Source organism: Dendrobates tinctorius, unplaced genomic scaffold (assembly GCF_039654945.1).
Source record: "Dendrobates tinctorius isolate UK_male_01 unplaced genomic scaffold, ASM3965494v1 ptg000192l, whole genome shotgun sequence".
Lineage (NCBI taxonomy): Eukaryota > Metazoa > Chordata > Amphibia > Anura > Dendrobatidae > Dendrobates > Dendrobates tinctorius.
Genome location: NW_027361859.1, coordinates 4,793,432 through 4,817,077, shown reverse-complemented (window position 1 = coordinate 4,817,077; position 23,646 = coordinate 4,793,432). Strand labels below are relative to the sequence as shown.

The 23,646-nt window shown below is 48.8% G+C and overlaps 1 protein-coding gene across 1 annotated transcript in view; it reads right to left on the bottom strand.

The window, feature by feature from the left end:
* Positions 1 to 23,646, bottom strand: part of LOC141055951 (uncharacterized) — a 192,458-nt gene that overhangs the window by 24,026 nt on the left and 144,786 nt on the right. The window contains 1 exon segment of the mRNA XM_073552648.1: positions 20,762 to 20,821. Coding sequence (XP_073408749.1) covers positions 20,762 to 20,821 — 60 coding nt within the window.

Here is a 23,646-nt window from a genome sequence, read left to right as displayed (position 1 = left end):
GAGCAGGACACAAGGCACACAGGGGGAAATAGCCCTAGACAGAAGGACAGGCAGGGTACTCTAGAGCAGATATGCGGCCGGTGAGTGCAGGGAAGTCACACAATCACCAGGCGCCCTCTGAATAGGGCGGACGCCTGATATATCCTGAACCAGGAAGTACATCCTACAGGCCTGCCCCTCAGCGACGCCCCCCACTAGCGGAAGAGAGCGGGGGAACGCGCGCGCGCGGCCTAAGGCCGGCGCGTGTACCCGCAGCAGGGCGGAGGGCAGAGCGGAAGTGCGCGTGGACAGGAGCGCGCAGGTGAGGGAACACTGCGGCGGGCACCGCCGCTGAAGGGGCATCGGCGGGCACGGCCGCCGATGTCACAGTACCCCCCCCTTAGGTCCTCCCCTTCTGAGGTTGGCCAGAAATCTTTTCATGATAAGGGGGCATCGACATTCTCTCGGGGCTCCCAGGACCTCTCCTCTGGACCAAAACCCTTCCAGTCGATAAGAAAAAGAGTCTTACCCTTGACCCTTTTCATGGCCAAGATGTCCTTTACTTCAAAGACATCGTCCGAACAAATTGGCGAAGGAGGGGACATGGAGGTTGGTTGGAACCGATTCAGAACTACAGGTTTAAGGAGCGAGACATGGAAGGCGTTAGGGACTCGGAGTGATGCCGGCAACCTCAATTTGTAGGCTACCTCATTAATGCGCCCAAGTACTTCAAAAGGCCCGATGTATCGAGGACTTAACTTGTAAGCAGGGACTTTTAGGCGGATATGTTTGGTCGAAAGCCAGACTTTGTCCCCGGGATGGTATGGGGGTAGATCCCTTCGTCTCTTGTCTGCGTGTCTCTTAATTCGAATGCTGGCTACCTCAAGCGCCTCCCTGGTCTCCCTCCAGATTTGCGAAAATTCCTTGGCGAGAGTATCTGCTGCAGGAACTCCAGACGATGCGGAAAAGGGCAGCGGAACACCAGGATTTAGCCCAGTTACTACAAAGAACGGCGTCTTGGCCGTTGATTCGCTGGGATGATTATTATGAGCGAATTCTGCCCAAGGTAGGAGTGAGACCCAATTATCCTGATGGGCGTTAGAAAAGTGGCGTAAGTATGTAGTCAAAATTTGATTAATCCGTTCCACTTGGCCATTGGTTTGCGGATGGTACGCTGAGGAGAAGTCGAGAGACGTGCCCAGGAGCCGACAGAGAGCCCTCCAGAATCGGGAGGTAAACTGGACCCCTCGATCGGTCATGATTCGTAGAGGAAGACCATGCAGTCTGAAGATCTGGTGGATAAAGATCTCGGCCAACTTCGGAGCAGATGGCAGTCCGGACAAGGGAATGAAGTGGGCCATCTTGGAGAAGCGGTCTGCGACGACTAAGATGGTAGTACATCCAGCTGAGCGAGGCAGATCAGTCACGAAATCCATTGCGATTTGCTGCCAAGGGGCCTCTGGCACAGGCAACGGGTGAAGGAGACCGGAGGGCAGAGTCCTCGGAACCTTGTTCTGAGCACAGGTCCTGCAGGAGGCTACAAAGTCCTTTGCGTCTTGGTGGAGAGAGGGCCACCAGTAATACCGGGAGAGAAGCAAAAGGGTCTTCTTAATCCCAACGTGCCCAGCAACCTTGGAGGAATGCCCCCAGCGCAGCACCTCCAGACGCTTGTTCAAAGGGACGAAGGTCTTGCCTGGCGGAAGAGTAGAGAATCTCACAGGAGCCACGGAGATAACTTTAGCCGGCTCGATAATATATGATGGATCCTCCTCCTTTTCAGGTGACTGCAAGGACCTGGAAAGTGCATCAGCCTTGATGTTCTTACTGCCGGGCCGGAAGTGGAGCTTAAACTCAAAACGGGAAAAATACAGGGCCCACCTGGCTTGTCTGGAGTTGAGTCTCTGGGCGGATTGCAGGTAGGCCAAGTTCTTGTGGTCCGTGAAGATATTAAAGGGATGCACTGCCCCTTCGAGCAGATATCGCCATTCCTCCAGCGCCATCTTAATGGCCAACAATTCCCGGTCCCCAATGGAGTAGTTGCACTCCGCAGGGGAAAAGGATTTGGAGAACCCGCAAGAGTCTAGACGTCCGGATGGAGCCTGTTGGGAAAGGACCGCCCCAGCTCCAGTGGAGGAGGCATCCACTTCTAGGATGAAGGGCCTACTGGCCACTGGGCGGTGTAGGATCGGAGCAGAGGCAAAAGAGCGTTTCAGGGCAAGGAAGGCGTCCTCGGCTTCGGAAGACCAGCCGTTAGACTTCGTCCCCTTACGGGTCAGGACCGTGATGGGCTTGCTAACTGTAGAAAAGTGGGGTACAAACTGTCGGTAATAGTTAGCGAAGCCGAGGAAACGCTGGATGGCCTTTATGCCAACTGGACGAGGCCACAGGAGTACCGCGGACAGCTTCTCCGGATCCATCTTTAGGCCGGAATCCGTGATGATATATCCCAAGAAAGGTAACGCTGTTTGCTCGAAGAGGCACTTCTCAATCTTGGCGTAAAGATGATTCTCTCGAAGGCGCTGCAGGACCATGCGTACACTTCTCCGATGGGAGGACAGATCGGCCGAGAAAACGAGGATATCATCCAAATATACCACCACGCAGGAATAGAGTAGGTCCCGGAATATCTCGTTTACGAATTCCTGAAACACCGCCGGAGCATTGCAGAGACCGAACGGCATGACCAAGTATTCATAATGGCCGTCCCGGGTATTGAAGGCCGTCTTCCACTCGTCCCCCGCTCGGATTCGGATTAAGTTGTAAGCTCCCCGCAGATCCAACTTCGTGAAGATCCTGGCCCCCCTCAGCCGGTCGAAGAGTTCTGGAATCAGCGGGAGCGGGTACCGGTTTTTAACAGTGATGTTGTTCAGGCCCCGGTAATCAATACAGGGTCGCAGGGACCCATCTTTCTTCCGAACGAAGAAGAAACCCGCGCCCGCAGGGGACGAGGATTTCCGGATGAACCCCTTGGCCAGATTCTCCTGTATGTATTCCGTCATAGCCGTGGTCTCTGCTGGGGATAGAGGATAAGTTCTCCCTCTGGGAGGGGTGGCTCCGGGGATCAGGTCGATAGGGCAGTCACAGGAGCGATGAGGTGGTAAAGAGTCCGCCTCCCTCTTGCTGAATACATTGGCATATGCGTGATAGGGTGCGGGAAGGCCCGGAAGGTCGGCTGGCTTCGACCACTGACGGGGACGAATGAGAGCCCGCAGGCAGTGCTCCTGGCAGGAGTGCCCCCAACGGAGAACTTCCCCAGAGCGCCAGTCAATCACCGGCTCGTGCCGTCTGAGCCAGGGTAACCCAAGAAGAACAGCATGGGCTAGTTGCGGCAGGACATAAAAGGCTATTCTCTCGAGGTGGAGTGCTCCGATTTGAAGATCTACTTCGACGGTAACCGTGGTGATGAGTCCGGGTAGAGGTTTACCATCGACGGAGGAAATAGCACGAGGGTTCCTCAATACATTTACCGGGATCCGGAGTTTATCAACCTCCTCCTGGCGGATGAAATTACCAGCAGCACCCGAGTCCACATACGCCTCCACAGATCCACGCTCCCGACCTGCAATTATCAAAGCTGAAAGGGTAAGGGGGAGAGAGGAATTTTGATCACCTAGGGGGTCCTCTCTTACCTGACCTAGGTGGAGGCATTTCCCGGCCTCTCTGGCTTCTCCGGACAAGAGCGCACAAAATGGTTGGCCCCTCCGCAGTACAGGCAGAGTCCCTTGGTCATCCTCTCCCTGCGCCGCTGCTCGGACTGTCTGACACGATCAATCTGCATGGGCTCAGGAGCGGTACTAACAGGAGATGCAGGGAAACGAGGGACAGGAGCCTGGTACAGCCTAAAGGACCTTCTCTCCCCGACCGCCTCTCGAGCGCGCTCCTGAAAGCGTAGATCAATACGAGTGGCCAGAGAAATAAGGTCCTCCAGGGTGGTGGGAGTGTCTCGCCCGGCAAGCTCATCCTTGATCTTACTGGAGAGACCTCTCCAAAAGGCTCCCACAAGAGCCTCATTGTTCCATCCCAACTCTGAAGACAGAGTCCGAAAGTGGATGGCGTACTGCCCCACAGTAAGGGAACCCTGGCGGAGGTTAAAAAGGGCCTCCGTAGTGGACGCTAAGTGACCCGGTTCATCGAATACCTTGCGAAAGGTTTCCAAGAAATTCTGAATGCTAGACACTACGGGGTCATCCCTCTCCCACAACGGATTCACCCAGGACAGGGCCTCATCCTCGAGATGGGACACAATGAACGCCACCTTGGTGCGGTCAGTAGGATACTGGAGGGGGGCCAGCTCAAAGTGCAGTCTGCACTGATTCAGAAAACCCCGGCATAACTTAGGGTCTCCGCTGTACCTGGGGGGTTTACCCAGACGGGGAGACGGGGCTGAGACTACGTCCCGGGGGGAAGTTGTAGCGGCTGCAGAGGATTGCAGAGCAAGCAATCGATCATCCATGGATGCCATGTAACCTAAGATGTGGGATTGAGCGTCGCGCTGCTGCGCGAGCTCCTGCTGGAGGCTGGCCAGGAGGGGGGCGTGCCCGGGGTCTGAGGTCTGCAAGGCGGATAGCCGGGTGTCCATTGACTTCATGAAGGACATTATCCGGGTCTGATTTTCTCGTAGGAAAAGCAGTTCCTTCTGTGTAGCGGCCGCGGCACCGGCGGGATCCATGGCCTGGTGATACTGTGACGATTCTGGCCAAATACGTCCGAGAGTGGACCCTCTGGGTCGTGGATCAGGAGCCCCTGGGCCGAGCTCACCAGGTGAAGACCGACCCCTGTACAGGGATCGTTAGGGGCAGGACCGCAGGGGGCAGAACCGCGACAGCCGGTACCAAGAGGGACGCTCGAAGGACAGGCAGGCAGAACAAGAGTACCAGGACGGAATAGCGGAGGGCACTGGGCAGAAGTCCACAGGAGGAGAGTCGGAGCGGAGGGGACAGGGCAGAGACAGGCAGACGGGAGCGGAGCAGGACACAAGGCACACAGGGGGAAATAGCCCTAGACAGAAGGACAGGCAGGGTACTCTAGAGCAGATATGCGGCCGGTGAGTGCAGGGAAGTCACACAATCACCAGGCGCCCTCTGAATAGGGCGGACGCCTGATATATCCTGAACCAGGAAGTACGTCCTACAGGCCCGTCCCTCAGCGACGCCCCCCACTAGCGGAAGAGAGCGGGGGAACGCGCGCGCGCGGCCTAAGGCCGGCGCGGGTACCCGCAGCAGGGCGGAGGGCAGAGCGGAAGTGCGCGTGGACAGGAGCGCGCAGGTGAGGGAACGCTGCGGCGGGCACCGCCGCTGAAGGGGCATCGGCGGGCACGGCCGCCGATGTCACATAGGGTTAGGGCGAACTAGGATTAGGGTTAGAATTAGGATTAGGGATTAGGGTTGGGATTAGGGTTAGGGTTGGTATTAGGGTTAGGGGTGTGTTGGGGTTAGGGTTGGAGCAAGAATTGAGGGGTTTCCACTATTTACCAACTTTGGGGGTCTAAAAATTGGGGTCTAAAAAAATCACTTTTGTGGAAATAAAAAAGACTCTTTATTTTCACGGCTCTGCGTTTATAAACTTTTGTGAAGCGCTTTGGGGTTCAAAGTGCTCACCACACATCTAGATAAGTTCCTTAGGGGGTCTAATTTCCAAAATGGGGTCACTGTTTAGGCCCATCAGGGGCTCTGCAAACGCAACATGACGCCCGCAGACCATTCCATCAAAGTCTGCATTCAAAAATGGCACTCCTTCCCTTCCAAGCTCTCCCGTGCACCCATACAATGGTTCCCCCCCACATATGGGGTATCAGCGTACTCAGGACAAATCGCACAACAACTCTGCGGGTATGATTTCTCCTGTTACCCTTGTAAAAATAAAAATTTTGGGGCGAAAAGATCATTTTTGTGGAAAAAAAATAGATTTCTTATTTTCACCACTCTACGTTATAAACTTCTGTGAAGCACTTGAAAATTCAAAGTGCTCACCACACATCTAGGTAAGTTCCTTAATGGGTCTAGTTTCCAAAATGGGGTCACTTGTTGGAGTTTTCCACTGTTTAGGCACATTAAGGGCTCTCCGAACGCAACATGGCATCCGATCTCAATTCCAGCCAATTCTGCGTTGAAAAAGTCAAACGGCGCTCCATCCCTTGCGAGCTCTGCCGTGTGCTAAAAAAGTGGTTTACCCCCGCATTTGGGGTATCGGCGTATTCAGGAGAAATTGTACAACAAATTTTGTGGTTGATTTTCTCTTTTAACACTTGTGAAAATAAAAAAAATTGGTTCTGAAGTAAATTTTTTGCAAAAAAAAGTTAAATGTTAATTTTTTCCTTCCACATTGCTTTAGTTCCTGTGAAGCATTTAAAGGGTTAACAAAACTTCCTGAATGTGGTTTTGAGCACCTTGAGGGGTCTAGTGTTTAGAATGGTGCTAATTTTGGGTATTTTCTGTCATGTACACCCCTCAAAATGACTTTAAATATGATGTGGTCCCTAAAAAAAATGGTTTTGTAAATTTTGTTGTAAAAATGAGAAATCGCTGGTCAACTTTTAACCCTTATAACTTCCTAACAAAAAAAAATTTTGCTTCCAAAAGTGTGCTGATGTAAAGCAGACATGTGGGAAATGTTATTTATTAAGAAATTTGTGTGACACATCTCTCTGATTTAAGGGCATAAAAATTAAAAGTTTTAAAATTGCAAAATTTTTTAAATTTTCGCCATATTTCCGTTTTTTTGATAAACACAAGACTTATCGAAGAAATTTTACCACTAACATGAAGTACAATATGTCACGAAAAAACAGTCTTAGAATCAGCGGGATCCATTAAAGCGTTCCAGAGTTATAACCTCATAAAGGGACAGTGGTCAGAATTGTAAAAATTGGCCTGGTCATTAAGCTGCAAACTGGCTCTGTCGCTAAGGGATTAATTATTGAACTTACTACTGCTGCTATTTCAGACAGCCGTTCACATGCTGCAACTTGCAGTGAGTCTTTTTTACCTATAGCGGTTATTGGAAGAAGGATTGGTTATTGCACCAGTTGTATAGGTATTGTCATTCCATATTTTGAGCCTATACTCGTGCTGCTTCAGTTTTTAATGGATGATTATTGATTATGTGACTGCCAGTAGCGTCCTTTACTAATGCAATTATTTTGTCTAGCTTTATGGAAGTATGTGTCTATGATATTTGAGATTCCACTTTTTATATACCAGATTATCTGGTTGCAAAGATTACCTGTCATGATCCATGCTGGATTATGACAGATAAAAGCACTAGTAACCTTTTTTTTTCCTTAAGCTGGTGGTTTCAGTTCTAGTTTTGCCCCCGTTGGCCATTAGGGTCATTGCACTTGATGTTTTCTTTGCTTTGCCTTTTGCCCCCGGTGGTCACTGGGGTTATAGCAGTTTTTGGCCCCTGATCATTTGACCATTCCTTTTTCCTTAATAGGGTCACATGGTCTATGAGCAGGTGTTGGTGATCGCGTCTTTTTGGGATTCCAACCACGGTGAAGGGAGTAGCAGGCTGAAGTGTGAAGCCACTGCAGAAACCTGGTGAAGTTAGCAGCTTGCTTGAAGGTTGGAGCCACTGCTGAAACTGGTGTTGAACTCTGGCTGCCCGGTGTCCGCAGCATGTCCGCAGCAGAGTGAGATGGTGAAGGTGGCAGCTGACTCTGAGGTGTCGAGCAACTGCGAAAAGTTAATCCGGTGATGCACTCTGCTGCCTGGTGCTGCAGCAGAGCAAGATAAGTCTTTTTGGTGTTTCCCCTGTTTGTATTTTTCCCTGGTGTGTATTAGTACAGCAGTGGGGCCAGTGCCTGCACCACCCAGCTCCCTAGCAAGGGATAGGTGTAGGGTGTGCTATGGTGACAGATATCCGGATTGGCGACAGGTGAGGAGCCTGTATAGGCAACGTTAGGAGTGTGAGGGACACTGACACAGGGAGTGCAGGAGGTCTCCACGTCCCCGTTCCCTATCGCAGGGCCCACCGTTTTAACTGTTTCCCCTTCCCCCCGTGTCTTACTGTTTCAGTTACCGGCCTGCGGATCGTGTCACACAGGACAGTTTCACGTGCCAGTTTTGTTGTTTTAGTTACCGACCTGCGGGTCATGTCACACAGGACAGGTCCACGTGACATTATCACCAACCATAACATTTTTCTCTGTTGAGCCATGGGCCAAGTGCAGACCGGTGAGCAATTGCTGCTGGCCCTCACTGAGGTTAGTGAGGAGCTGAATGATGTGTTTCAGCAGCACCTGCAGCGGAATTATGGGTCTGAGGCCTATCCTCTGCCTCAACTAGAGGGTCCATATACGGCTTTGGCGAGGATGTGCCGTGGAGTCCCTGCTGGGGAGCAGGACTTGCTTATACAGGCGGACGTACCCAGGCAGGTGGGAGGAGTCAGTGTCTCCATGGTGCTGCCTGGTGTTCCCCAAGGTGCAGGGGTACGTCCCTGTGGTGAGCAGACTAATGATTTAGTCCTTGGCACTGACGCCAAAACTTCTGTACGGTCAGAGAAGCCGTGCCCCCCGGGTCGTGTGGAGGAAGACGACCTGGGAGTGTATATTTCCTCCTCGCCCTCAGAAGGTACTATGTCAGCAGAGGTGATGGTTGACGAGGTACCTGAGGTCATACCGATGCTTGTGGACAGTGGAGCAGAAGTCAGCCTGGTGGATGCTCAGGTTGTCCAGACTCATAGTCTGAGGTGTAAGACGCTGGACAAACCCATAAGCGTCCAGGCCATTAACTCTGTCCCACTGAGCCAGGGGGGGTTAAACCAAGTCATAGAAGACATTGAGCTGCATAGCGGACATCAGGATGTGTCCCAGCCATACTCGTCTTGGAGGGAAATCCAGCACCTATCATTGTGGGCCCCCCTTGATCTAAAAAACACAACCCGGTCTTAGATTGGCGGACTAGGGAAGTAGTCAGCAGGGAGCAGTCGTGTGAGGGCTGCTGCCTAGGGGCTACTGTCTCTGCCGTCTCTCTACAAACGTCCCCTTCCTCTCCAGTGGTAGCAGCTGAGGTGCTGCAGGAGAGTAGGGGCAAGGCTCAACCCTCGCCATTAGCCAACCCTGAGAGGCACAGACCTTGTAGTAGGAGGGGTTGGAGGGTGGTGTTTCCCTTGGTGAATTGCGGGGGGTGTGAGTGTGGTGACACAGGGGGACGCCTCTGTTGTCAGTTCCAGAGAGAGTTCACCGTGTTGTGACAAACAAATGTGTGGCAATAAATGTTCAGGTCCGGACCTGTGTGTGAACGAGCATGTATGGGTGGCCACCAAAAACATCCAGTGGAAGTGTGTTGCAGGGGTCTGGAATTCTCAGGTGATCGGGCCGTATATGGTGTCGGCTATCCAGGGCCCAGAGACTTACCAGCTGGAGTTACCCACATACTTGCCCATACACCTCTCGTTCCCCAGATCGGCGCTTTGGAAATGGGTGGTGCCTCCGGAACATACTTTGTCAATACCAGCGGTGCTCGTTTGTCATAAACCTGAAGTGCAGGTAGTTGCTGGGGTGAACTCTGGACCTGGGCGCCCCCGCTGTAGGTGGTTCCCTGATGTGGAGCGGTTTTGAGGGTCCGGAGGCCCCTCTTTAAGGGAGGATACTGTCATGATCCATGCTGGATTAAGACAGATAAAAGCACTAGTAACCTTTTTTTTTCCTTAAGCTGGTGGTTTCAGTTCTAGTTTTGCACCCGATGGCCGTTAGGGACCGGGTCATTGCACTTGATGTTTTCTTTGCTTTGCCTTTTGCCCCCGGTGGTCACTGGGGTTATAGCAGTTTTTGGCCCCTGATCATTTGACCATTCCCTTTTCCTATATAAGGTGACATGGTCTATGAGCAGGTGTTGGTGATAGCGTCTTTTTGGGATTCCAACCACGATGAAGGGAGCAGTTGGCTGAGGTGTGAAGCCACTGCAGAAACCTGGTGAAGTTAGCAGCTGGCTTGAAGGTTGGAGCCACTGCTGAAACTGCCGTTGAACTGTGGCTGCCTGGTGTCCGCAGCAGAGTAAGATGGTGAAGGTGGCAGCTGACTCTGAGGTGTCGAGCAACTGCGAAAAGTTAATCCGGTGATGCACTCTGCTGCCTGGTGCTGCAGCAGAGCAAGATAAGTCTTTTTGGTGTTTCCCGTTTGTATTTTTCCCTGGTGTGTATTAGTACAGCGGTGGGGCCAGTGCCTGCACCACCCAGCTCCCTAGCAAGGGATAGGTGTAGGGTGTGCTAGGGTGACAGATATCCGGATTGGCGACAGGTGAGGAGCCTGTATAGGCAACGTTAGGAGTGTGAGGGACACTGACACAGGGAGTGCAGCAGGTCTCCACGTCCCCGTTCCCTATCGCAGGGCCCACCGTTTTAACTGTTTCCCCTTCCCCCCGTGTCTTACTGTTTCAGTTACCGGCCTGCGGATCGTGTCACACAGGACAGTTTCACGTGCCAGTTTTGTTGTTTTAGTTACCGACCTGCGGGTCGTGTCACACAGGACAGGTCCACGTGACATTATCACCAACCATAACATTTTTCTCTGTTGAGCCATGGGCCAAGTGCAGACCGGTGAGCAATTGCTGCTGGCCCTCACTGAGGTTAGTGAGGAGCTGAATGATGTGTTTCAGCAGCACCTGCAGCGGAATTATGGGTCTGAGGCCTATCCTCTGCCTCAACTAGAGGGTCCATATACGGCTTTGGCGAGGATGTGCCGTGGAGTCCCTGCTGGGGAGCAGGACTTGCTTATACAGGCGGACGTACCCAGGCAGGTGGGAGGAGTCAGTGTCTCCATGGTGCTGCCTGGTGTTCCCCAAGGTGAAGGGGTACGTCCCTGTGGTGAGCAGACTAATGATTTAGTCCTTGGCACTGACGCCAAAACTTCTGTACGGTCAGAGAAGCCGTGCCCCCCGGGTCGTGTGGAGGAAGACGACCTGGGAGTGTATATTTCCTCCTCGCCCTCAGAAGGTACTATGTCAGCAGAGGTGATGGTTGACGAGGTACCTGAGGTCATACCGATGCTTGTGGACAGTGGAGCAGAAGTCAGCCTGGTGGATGCTCAGGTTGTCCAGACTCATAGTCTGAGGTGTAAGACGCTGGACAAACCCATAAGCGTCCAGGCCATTAACTCTGTCCCACTGAGCCAGGGGGGGTTAAACCAAGTCGTAGAAGACATTGAGCTGCATAGCGGACATCAGGATGTGTCCCAGCCATACTCGTCTTGGAGGGAAATCCAGCACCTATCATTGTGGGCCCCCCTTGATCTAAAAAACACAACCCGGTCTTAGATTGGCGGACTAGGGAAGTAGTCAGCAGGGAGCAGTCGTGTGAGGGCTGCTGCCTAGGGGCTACTGTCTCTGCCGTCTCTCTACAAACGTCCCCTTCCTCTCCAGTGGTAGCAGCTGAGGTGCTGCAGGAGAGTAGGGGCAAGGCTCAACCCTCGCCATTAGCCAACCCTGAGAGGCACAGACCTTGTAGTAGGAGGGGTTGGAGGGTGGTGTTTCCCTTGGTGAATTGCGGGGGTGTGAGTGTGGTGACACAGGGGGACGCCTCTGTTGTCAGTTCCAGAAAGAGTTCACCGTGTTGTGACAAACAAATGTGTGGCAATAAATGTTCAGGTCCGGACCTGTGTGTGAACGAGCATGTATGGGTGGCCACCAAAAACATCCAGTGGAAGTGTGTTGCAGGTGTCTGGAATTCTCAGGTGATCGGGCCGTATATGGTGTCGGCTATCCAGGGCCCAGAGACTTACCAGCTGGAGTTACCCACATACTTGCCCATACACCTCTCGTTCCCCAGATCGGCGCTTTGGAAATGGGTGGTGCCTCCGGAACATACTTTGTCAATACCAGTGGTGCTCGTTTGTCATAAACCTGAAGTGCAGGTAGTTGCTGGGGTGAACTCTGGACCTGGGCGCCCCCGCTGTAGGTGGTTCCCTGATGTGGAGCGGTTTTGAGGGTCCGGAGGCCCCTCCTTAAGGGAGGATACTGTCATGATCCATGCTGGATTAAGACAGATAAAAGCACTAGTAACCTTTTTTTTTCCTTAAGCTGGTGGTTTCAGTTCTAGTTTTGCACCCGGTGGCCGTTAGGGACCGGGTCATTGCACTTGATGTTTTCTTTGCTTTGCCTTTTGCCCCCGGTGGTCACTGGGGTTATAGCAGTTTTTGGCCCCTGATCATTTGACCATTCCCTTTTCCTATATAAGGTGACATGGTCTATGAGCAGGTGTTGGTGATAGCGTCTTTTTGGGATTCCAACCACGATGAAGGGAGCAGTTGGCTGAGGTGTGAAGCCACTGCAGAAACCTGGTGAAGTTAGCAGCTGGCTTGAAGGTTGGAGCCACTATACTAATGCACAAAGCATGGGCAACAAACAAGGAGAATTGGAACTACTAACACAGGAAAAGAAATATGATGTCATTGGAATCACTGAAACTTGGTGGGACAATACACATGATTGGAATACAAGACTAGAAGGATACAACTTATTTGCAAGAAACAGACTTGATAAACGAGGAGGGGGTGTCGCATTGTATGTTAGAAATACGTATATCTGCACAGAGATTGAAGCTTCAGAGACTGGGAGTTCTGTGGAAACTGTTTGGGTAAGAATACAAGGACAGAACAATGGAAAGGACACCATTGTAGGCATTTACTACAGGCCGCCTGTGCAAGCTGAAGATATGGATGAACTCTTTATGCATCAAATGGCCAAGTTCTCCAAAAAATATGACATAGTTGTCATGGGAGATTTCAACTATCCAGACATTTGTTGGGAATCTCTCTCAGGCAAAACTAACAGGTCAAGGAAATTCTTATCCTCTCTTGCTGACAACTTTATCTTCCAAAAGGTAAAGGAGAAAACAAGGGGAACTGCTACCTTGGATCTAATCCTTATAAACAGGGAGGAAATGGTTGAGGAGGTAAAAGTGGCTGGGACCCTAGGAGGTAGCGACCATGCTATTTTAGAATTTTGGATAACTAGAGGCGGAAGACCTGTGAAGACTCAGACGTCAAGGTTAGATTTCAGAAAGGCAGATTTTAAGGGATTCAGAAAGAGAATTGGAGGGATCCAATGGCTGGATATCCTTAAAGACAAAAATGTCCAGGAAGGATGGGAAATCTTGAAAAATGAAATTCTCAAAGCACAGTTGTTAACAATTCCGAAAAGAGGGAAGAATAGGAAGCATTTAAGGAAACCAGGATGGATGAACACAGAACTTAAGCACATGCTAAAAAGGAAGCAAAAAATGTTTATAAAATGGAAAGAAGGAGGCATATTTAAAGAAGAATATAATGCTGTCTGCAGAACCTGCAAGGCACAAATCAGATTACTAAAGCTGAAAATGAATTGAGGCTTGCAAGAGATGTCAAAAGCAATAATAAAGGATTTTGGGGATATGTCAAAAGTAAAAGAAAAGTCAAAGATGCTATAGGATTTTTACAGGATGAAAATGATGAAATGGTAAGACAGGATGTTGAGAAGGCTGAACTTTTAAATTCCTATTTTGCATCTGTTTTCTCTCAGAAAGGAAATGTAACATCAACTGTTATTCACTGTCCTATTAAGGGAATAGAAGAATCCAGGATATCTATAAACAGAATGATAGTGAGGAAACACTTAGCTAACCTAAATGTATTCAAGTCTCCAGGTCCAGATGAATTACACCCCAGAGTACTGAAGGAGATAGCAGAAGAAATTTTTGAACCCCTCTCCATAATCTTTGAAAATTCTTGGAGAACAGGAGAAGTGCCAGAAGACTGGAGAAGAGCAAATGTTGTTCCTATCTTCAAAAAGGGGAAGAAGGTGGACCCAGGCAACTATAGGCCGGTGAGTCTGACTTCTATACCAGGAAAGATCTTTGAACAAATTATTAAACAACATGTATGTCAATACCTGGATAAGAATGAAGTGATTAAACAGAGTCAGCATGGGTTTGTAACTAATAAGTCATGTCAGACTAATTTAATTTCCTTCTATGATGGTATTACTGATTGGGTGGATCAAGGAAATGCTGTAGATATAGTATATCTTGACTTCAGCAAAGCATTTGACAAAGTCTCTCATACAATCCTTATTGAAAAAATGACTAAGTATGGAATGGACAAGGCAACTGTTAGGTGGATTCATAACTGGCTTAGTGATCGGACCCAAAGAGTGGTCGTAAATGGCTGCACATCCAGTTGGAAGAATGTCTCAAGTGGGGTACCACAGGGCTCTGTCCTGGGCCCTGTATTGTTCAACATCTTTATCAACGATTTAGATGAAGGAATTGAGGGTAAACTGATTAAATTTGCTGATGACACAAAGCTAGGAGGGATAGCTAATACTAGAGAAGAGAGAGAGAGGATTCAAAAAGATTTAAATAAACTGGAGAAGTGGGCAGCAACTAACAGAATGGTTTTTAACAGGGAGAAATGCAAAGTACTACATCTGGGCAATAAAAATGAAAAAAGCATATACAGAATGGGAGGAATAGGGCTAAGTGACAGCACATGTGAAAAAGACTTGGGTATACTAATAGATCACAGACTGAATATGAGTCAACAGTGTGATGCAGCAGCAAAAAAGGCAAATGCAATTCTAGGATGTATTAACAGAAGCATACAGTCTAGATCACGTGAAGTAATTATTTCCCTCTACTCCTCTTTGGTCAGACCTCATCTGGAATATTGTGTCCAATTTTGGGCACCACATTTGAAAAAAGACATCAACAAACTGGAGCAAGTTCAGAAAAGAGCGACCAGAATGGTGACCGGTCTGCAAACCCTGTCTTATGAGGAAAGGTTGCAGGATTTGGGAATGTTTAGTTTGCAAAAGAGAAGACTGAGAGGAGACTTAATAGCTGTCTACAAATATCTAAAGGGCTGTCACATTGTAGAAGGATCAACTTTATTCTCATTTGCACAAGGAAAGACTAGAAGCAATGGGATGAAGCTGAATGGGAGGAGACACAGATTAGATATTAGAAAAAACTTTTTGACAGTTAGAGTGATCAATGAGTGGAACAGGCTGCCACGAGAAGTGGTGAGTTCTCCTTCAATGGAAGTCTTCAAACAGAGGCTGGACAGACATCTAACTGGGATGATTTAGCGAATCCTGCTTTGAGCAGGGGGTTGGACCAGATGGCCCAGGAGGTCCCTTCCAACTCTACGATTCTATGATTCTATGATATACTGCTGAAACTGCCGTTGAACTGTGGCTGCCTGGTGTCCGCAGCAGAGTGAGATGGTGAAGGTGGCAGCTGGCTCTGAGGTGTCTAGCCACAACGAAAAGTTAATCCGGTGATGCACTCTGCTGTCTGGTGCTGCAGCAGAGCAAGATAAGTCTTTTTGGTGTTTCCCCTGTTTGTATTTTTCCCTGGTGTGTATTAGTACAGCGGTGGGGCCAGTGCCTGCACCACCCAGCTCCCTAGCAAGGGATAGGTGTAGGATGTGCTAGGGTGACAGGTATCCGGATCGGCGACAGGTGAGGAGCCTGTATAGGGAACGTTAGGAGTGTGAGGGACACTGACTCAGGGGAGTGCAGGAGGTCTCCACGTCCCCGTTCCCTATCGCAGGGCCCACCATTGTAACTATTTCCCCTTCCCCCGTGTCTTGCTGTTTCAGTTACCGGCCTGCGGGTCGTGTCACAGGACAGTTTCACGTGCCAGTTTTGTTTTAGTTACCGACCTGCGGGTCGTGTCACACAGGACGGGTCCACGTGACATTACCTTTAGGAGCAACACTCTTTTAAACCATCATATTAAAAAATTATTTTCCCCTTATGAGTATTCCATGCGCACACTTCTATTGTTGGTGATTGATTTTTGTCTTTTGACACTCTGTGACAAGTGTCTTAGTGTTTGCTGCTGGAACAATTCTCCTGCATAAAAGCGCCACTGAATTTTATCCGGAAAAAAAAAAAATTGTTTCCAAAATGTTCCCATTTTTGTTTCCAAAATTGTGCTGATGTAAAGTTGGCATGTGGGAAATGTTATTTATTAACTATTTTATGTGTCACATATCTCTTATTTAAGGGGACAAAAATTAAAAGTTTGAAAACTGCAACATTTTCTAAATTTTTGCTAAATTTCCTTTTTTTTATAAATAAACGCAAGTTATATCAAAGAAATTTTATCACTATCATGAAGCGTTCCAGAGTTATTACCTAATAAAGGGACAGTGGTCAGAATTGTAAAAATTGGCCCTGTCATTAAGCTGCAAAATGGCTGTCACGAAGGGGCTAATGACACATACCGTGCCTAAATAATATCGATTAGAGTTGAGCGAAACGGGTCGGTCAAATTCATAAGTCGCCGACTGTCTTTAAAGTCCATAGCGTGAGGTTGACCATGAGGTCGGCGACCAGAGCGCCAAAGTCGCGTTTCAAATTATGCTTCCAGCGCCCTTTTTCAGCCAATGATGGAGGACGCACACTGTGGGCAACGCGATGACATGGGCAGCGGTCACCACCATCTTTGAGAAGGGCATGCAAGTGATTGGCTGGCTTTGTGTGGCATCACAGGGGCTATAAACGGGCGTGAACACCGACCATCTTACTTCTGCCGATCTTAGCATAGGGAGAGCTGCTGCTGCTGATTCTGAATAAGGCCAGTTTCACACGTCAGTGTCTCCGGTACGTGTAGTGACAGTTTTCTCACATACCGGAGACACTGACACACGTAGACCCATTCTAATGAATGTGTCTATGCAGATGTCAGCGTGTTTTCACGGACCGAGTGTCCGTGTGCAAAACACGCTGACATGTCCGTTTTTGTGCAACAGCACGGATCACACGGACCCATACAAGTCAATGGATGCTGTCCTTGTGCGATCCGTGTGCGTTTTTAAAAGTCAAAGGGTTAACATTGAAACTAATTTTTCCAATACACGGTTACGGACAGCATACGGACAGCACACGGATGATACACACGGACATACAGATAGCACACGGATGGCCTACGTATTCACACGGACACGGTTAGCTCCGGTACCGGAATTATCTGGACGTGTGAAACTGCCCTAAGGGAGAGCGTTAGGCAGGGAAGAAGAAAAAAAAAACTGCTTCTGCTGGTAGCGATTTCCACTTACAACACAACAGTTTGTGTGCAGTGACAGGGGAGGCTCTATATTTTGGTGCATCAGCTCTGTTGGTTATTAGGCTGCCTTATAAGGCTCCCTGATAGCTGCATTGCTGTTTGCACACTGCTGTGCAAGCTGCTTTTTAAAAGCAAAAATACTTTTCTTCCTCTTTTCTGCAGTTACCAAGGGTTCATTTTTCCACCCTTTTGTGTGTGCAGCAGTCCTGCTTATTAGGCTGCCTGCTGCCATACTTGGACTGAGAGCATCATTGTCAGCCTCCTAAAATATGTAGGGAGCTTCCAATTCTCCCCAATACTATATACACCTTGTACCATGTCATACACCAGCCAATTTCAGCCTGTTAAATTGAGATGTAATCCTTGTTTTACAGTACCATGTAGCTGGTGGTATTTTGGGTACATTTTCCCAAAAATGAGGAAGTATGGTGGAAGAGGCCGTGGAAGTGGGCGGGGGTTGCGAGCTGGTACTGATGGTGGTGGTGGTGCATCTGCTGGTAGTGGCAAAAGCACAATAGCACCAAAGGCAGGAGGTGTTGAGCCTGCGTCATCGTCTGGCTCCACAAAGCCTCGAAGACTCCCTTTTCTGGGAGTAGGTAAACCGCTTTTAAAGCTGGAGCTTCAGGAACAAGTTTTGTCTTACATTGCTGACACAGCCTCCAGCTCTATTGCCTCCTCTTCTGAAGTTTCAAAAAATAAAAGCACTGAGTCGTCAGTGGAGGCTCCTGGTCAGGAACAACACCTTTCCTTGTGTCCTTTACCCTTACCAAAAGTGAAGGATGCGGCAGGCCACACTACAGATTACTACATGGAGCTGTTTTCACATACCATGCCTGGATTATCAAGTCAAGTCGTGAATTTCCCAGTCCAAGATGAATCTGACATGGAGTGTGGGTCGCCAGCCAGGGCAGTGGGGTTAATCGGTACCGGACCGGTGTCTCAGAGGGATCTGTCACGTTGGTGGTGATGACCCGTTCCGTGGCCCTGGGCGTCCATGCAAAGGGGTGAATAACGTTTATAGGTGCATGATACGTGACGCCACCTGTGGTTTCTGATCAGATTGACCAGCACTGCAGTGTCGCTTCTCTGGGACAGATGTTGTGGTGCAGCTAAGATGTAGAAGCCCTACACAGGTAGGGCCGTAATCGCAGGGCAGATGAAAGAGTTGGTAGATGGTGTGCAGTGCAGGATGTAGCAGAGCCGTGCGCCAGGCGCAGGAGAAAGATGACAGACACAGTCGTGCAGTTCCTTTACCTGTACTTGGTAAATGCCGTCCAGGACCCAGAGAACAGATGGAGAAGGAGTTGGTCAGCCTGGAAGCAAATTAGGAATTCTGTCTCTGCAGATAGGTAGTGTGGTCTCAGTTCTAGCGCTTATCTGAGGTACTCGCAGTACTGAGTTCACTGAAGTTCCCCCTGCTTGCTGAGAATCACAGCACTTGCAAAGTTGAAATACTTACCTCTCCCTGCTCCACCGCCATGACGTCTCCCGTGTTTCCTGACAGTGACATTCTGGTCAGAGAGCGCGATGACATCATGTCTGTACGCCCTCTGCCTAAACAGTCCAAGTGCAGAGAGATGGAAGATGGGGACGACGAGGAGTCCAGAGTACAGGGATTCCCTAGCGAGGAGACTTATTTAATGGTTTTAAAGGTTGGGAGCAATTTTTGGGGAGCACTATACTCTGGAGAATCATATATGGGGCCCACCATACACTGGAGCATTCCAAAGGTGGACATCAGACACTGGAGCATTAGAAATGGGACCCATTATATATGGAGCATTATTTGGGCCCATAAGACACTGGAGCATCATCCATGGGGCCCATCATATACTGGAGCATTGTAAATGGGGCAGATTATATATGGAGCATTATTTGGACCAATCGTACACTAGAGCATCATACGTGAGGCCCATCATATGCTGGAGTTTCCAAATGGGGGACATCGGACACTGGAGCAGCATTTACAGGGCCCATTATACACTGGAGCATTAGAAATGGGGCCCATTATATATGGAGCATTATTTGGGCCCATAAGACAGTGGAGCTTCATCCATGGGGACCAACATATACTGTAGCATTATGTGGAGCTCATCATATACTGTATGGAACATTATATGGGACCAATGATTCTGTATGGAGAAATATATGGGCCTCATTACTCTGTATAGCGCACTATGCGGTGGCCATAATACTGTATGGAGTAAGATACTGTCCGTTTTTGGAGCTAAGAAGTGAAGTATTTGTCATTGTACTATACCGCTATTTCTCTGCCGTATCAGAGGATCATGAATTGTGGCATGTATTAGGCTATGTGCACACGTACCGGAAGTCTCGCGGAAATTACCGCGAGAATTCCGGAATTCCATTCCGCGGGAAAATCGCATTTTAAATTCCCGCGATTTTCCCGCAGAAAAACTAGCATTTTGCAAGCGTATTTAGCTTGCAAAATGCTAGCGTTTTCCAAGCGATCTGGAGCATCGCTTGGAGAACTGATTGACAGGTTGGTCACACTCGTCAAACACAGTGTTTGACGAGTGTGACCAACTTTTTACTACTGAGGCCGCCTATGCAGCATCAGTAGTAAAAGATAGAATGTAAAAAAAAATAAAAAATGGTGTTATTCTTACCTTGTGACGTCCCGCGCATTCGTTCTCTGTAATCCTTTGCGAAAATGCCCGCGATGACGTCCGTTCTCGCGGGATCGCGATGTCTCGCGGTAATTAGCGATGATGTCGCGCGAATGACCGCAAGACTTCGCGATCCCGCGAGAACGGACGCCATCGCGGGCATTTTCGCAAAGGCTTACTGGGAACGGGAGCGTGAAGAGAAGCAGAAAGACTGTGCGGGACGTCGGAGGGTGAGAATAACAATATTTTTTATTTTAAATTCTATTTTTTACAGGGATATGGTACCCAAAGCCAGGAGGACAGTCTCCTCTCCTCCAGACCATGGGTACCATCCGCAATCGTTCTGCTTACTTTCCGCATGGTGTGCACAGCCACATGCGGGAGGTAAGCGGAACAATGCATTCCTATGGGTGCGGAATCGCTGCGATTCCGCAAATTAATGAGCATGCTGCGTTTTTTACCGCGAAGCGATTCCGCCGCGGTAAAAACCGCAGCATTAGCACAGCATTGCGGAATCCCATAGGAATGCATGGGATGCTTATTTTTCATGCCAAAATCGCGCGGTTAAAACCGCCGCGGAAACGCGAAAAAAACGCCACGTGTGAACTCAGCCTTAAAGGAGCCCACTGAAACTCTTTGGCCCTGGGCCCACGAAAATCTGGAGCCAGCCCTACTCCCCCACAACTTTAGCCAAATAACCCCCAGTTTTCAATGCCTAACTATTATTATAAAGTAAATTAAGGTTGACAAGCTTAAGTAATAAGAATTGATGTTTTTGGCATTGAAATGGGCACTGTAGGTGTGTTTCCTGTCCTCCACTCCCTGCCGACTTTTCTTCCCCATTGACTTGCATTGGGTTTCGTGTTTCAGTCGGCCTCCGACTTTTCACGATAATCGGCCGATTGCGTTCAACCCGACTCGACCCGAAAAAAGGGAAAATCGCTCATCTCTAATATCGATATTTGGTGCCCAAATATTACCAGCCAAATGTGTAACAAAAACCTGCAGAAAAGTGTCCACAATACCGTGATCTTACTGATTATAGCACATTACATATATACACACAAGACTGTAAATAACCCGTCTATAACTAATATCACACCTACCTCCACCCGCAGAGCTACACTCCACATATATGGCTGCTCTGTGCGCACAGGACCTGGGATGAGGTCACAGGAGGGGAGGAGTCAGGGGTCACATGATCAGGGGCCTCAGTGTATGCAGGACTCTGCTGTGCTGGTTGTCATGGTGCTGGATGAGGGGAAGTTTCTGTGTGGGGTCAGGAGGAGTTTACAGGGGGATGTAGCAGAGCCGCATGTGAACAGAGCGTACGTAGCGGAGCCGGGTGTACGTAGCATATATAGGGGAGTCGTGTGTGTACGAACTGTATGTAGCAGAGCCACATACAGTTGCCATTTGCGGATGGTACCCACGGTCCGGAGGAGAGGAGACTGGGCTGTGGGTACCATATCCCTATAAAAAATAGAATAAAAAATGGTGTTATATTCACCTTCCGGCGTCTCGCGTGGTCCCTACATTATCGCGAGACCGCGACGTCATCAGAGGTCTCGCAAGGCATTACTGGGAACGGGAGCATCGCTGAGGCCCGGGAAGGCTGCGCGGGACGCCGGAAGGTGAATATAACACCATTTTTTTATTATTATTTTTAACATTATATATTTTACTATTGATGCTGGATTGGCAGCCTCAATAATAAAAAGTTGGTCACACTCGTCAAACACTATGTTTGACGAGTGTGACCAGCCTGTCAATCAGTTCTCCAAGCGATGCTACAGATCGCTTGGAAAACGCTAGCATTCTGCAAGCTAATTCCACTTGCAAATCGCTAGTTTTCCCACGGGAAAAACACGGGAATTTAAAATGCGATTTTCCCGCGGAATGGAATTCCGGAATTCTCGCGGTAACTTCCACGGGAGTTCCGCTACGTGTGCACATACAGAGCAGAAAGAGGGTGAATCCGCGCACCTGTCCACACCTCAAGCCAGGGCTGTGGAGTCGGTAAGCCAAACCTGCGACTCCGACTCCTCAATTTCCCTTACACCGACTCCATGACTCCCACATATATTGCTTATATTTAAGTGAAAAATGTATTGTAGTACAATGTGAACATCAGACATTTAATCATTTCTATGATCCAATAATCAAGATATTTAGATAGAACATAATATCTATTTATTGGAATACAACTTTAGAACTCAAAAAACTGTAATAAATTGTAAATATGTAATACACTATGTAATATCGATTCAAAACTATGAATTATAGCAACAATAAAGAAAAAACGCGGATGGCACCGCTGTTGCCGTATATTCTCAGAAGGTGTGCGGTATGCAGGAAGCAGACGGCTGGCTTGACCTGGTGCTTGACCTGAAATAGACAATCCTCGGAATCCACATGAAGAAATGGTCGCACTCATCGAGTTTGAAGCGCTCGAGTAGCGCGAAACGGCCGTTGTCAGCCTTTTTGCACTCCTTATGTCACTCCCCCGGCCCGACATGTGATATACGTGTCAATAAACCCGTGAGTTCCTTCAAACTCGATGAGTGCAACCATTTCTTCATGTGGATTCCGAAAACTATGAATTAGCACATATGGAATTATATAATTAACAAAAAAGTGTGAAACAACTGAAAATATGTCTTATATTCTAGATTCTTCAAAGAAGCCACCTTTTGCTTTGATTACTGTTTTGCACACTCTTGGCATTCTCTTGATGAGCTTCAAGAGGTAATCACCGGAAATGGTCTTCCAACAGTCTTGAAGGAGTTCCCAGAGATACTTAGCACTTGTTGGCCCTTTTGCCTTCACTCTGCGGTCCATCTCACCCCAAACCATCTCGATTGGGTTCAGGTCTGGTGACTGTGGAGGCCAGGTCATCTGGCGTAGCACCTCATCACTCTCCTTGGTCAAATAGCCCTTACACAGCCTGGAGGTGTGTTTGGGGTCATTGTCCTGTTGAAAAATAAATGATGGTCCAACTTAACGCAAACCAGATGGAATAGCATGCCACTGCAAGATGCTGTGGTAGCCATGCTGGTTCAGTATGCCTTCAATTTTGAATAAATCCCCAACAGTGTCACCAGCAAAGCACCCCCACACCATCACACCTCCTCCTTCATGCTTCACGGTGGGAACCAGGCATGTAGAGTCCATCCGTTCACCTTTTCTGCGTCGCACAAAGACACGGTGGTTGGAACCAAAGATCTCAAATTTGGACTCATCAGACCAAAGCACAGATTTCCACTGGTCTAATGTCCATTCCTTGTGTTCTTTAGCCCAAACAAGTCTCTTCTGCTTGTTGCCTGTCCTTAGCAGTGGTTTCCTAGCAGCTATTTTACTATGAAGGCCTGCTGCACAAAGTCTCCTCTAGTCTTAACAGTTGTAGAGATGTGTCTGCTGCTAGAACTCTGTGTGTCATTGACCTGGTCTCTAATCTGAGCTGCTGTTAACCTGCGATTTCTGAGGCTGGTGACTCGGATGAACTTATCCTCCGCAGCAGATGTGTCTCTTGGTCTTCCTTTCCTGGGGCGGACCTCATGTGAGCCAGTTTCTTTGTAGCGCTTGATGGTTTTTGCCACTGCACTTGGGGACACTTTCAAAGTTTTCTCAATTTTTCGGACTGACTTTCATTTCTTAAAGTAATGATGGGCACTCGTTTTTCTTTACTTAGCTGCTTTTTTCTTGCCATAATACAAATTCTAACAGTCTATTCAGTAGGACTATCAGCTGTGTATCCACCAGACTTCAGCACAACACAACTGATGGTCCCAACCCCATTTATAAGGCAAGAAATCCCACTTATTAAACCTGACAGGGCACACCTGTGAAGTGAAAACCATTTCCGGTGACTACCTCTTGAAGCTCATCAAGAAAATCCAAAGAGTGTGCAAAGCAGTAATCAAGCAAAAGGTGGCTACTTTGAAGAGCCTAGAATATAAGACATACAGTATTTTCAGTTGTTTCACACTTT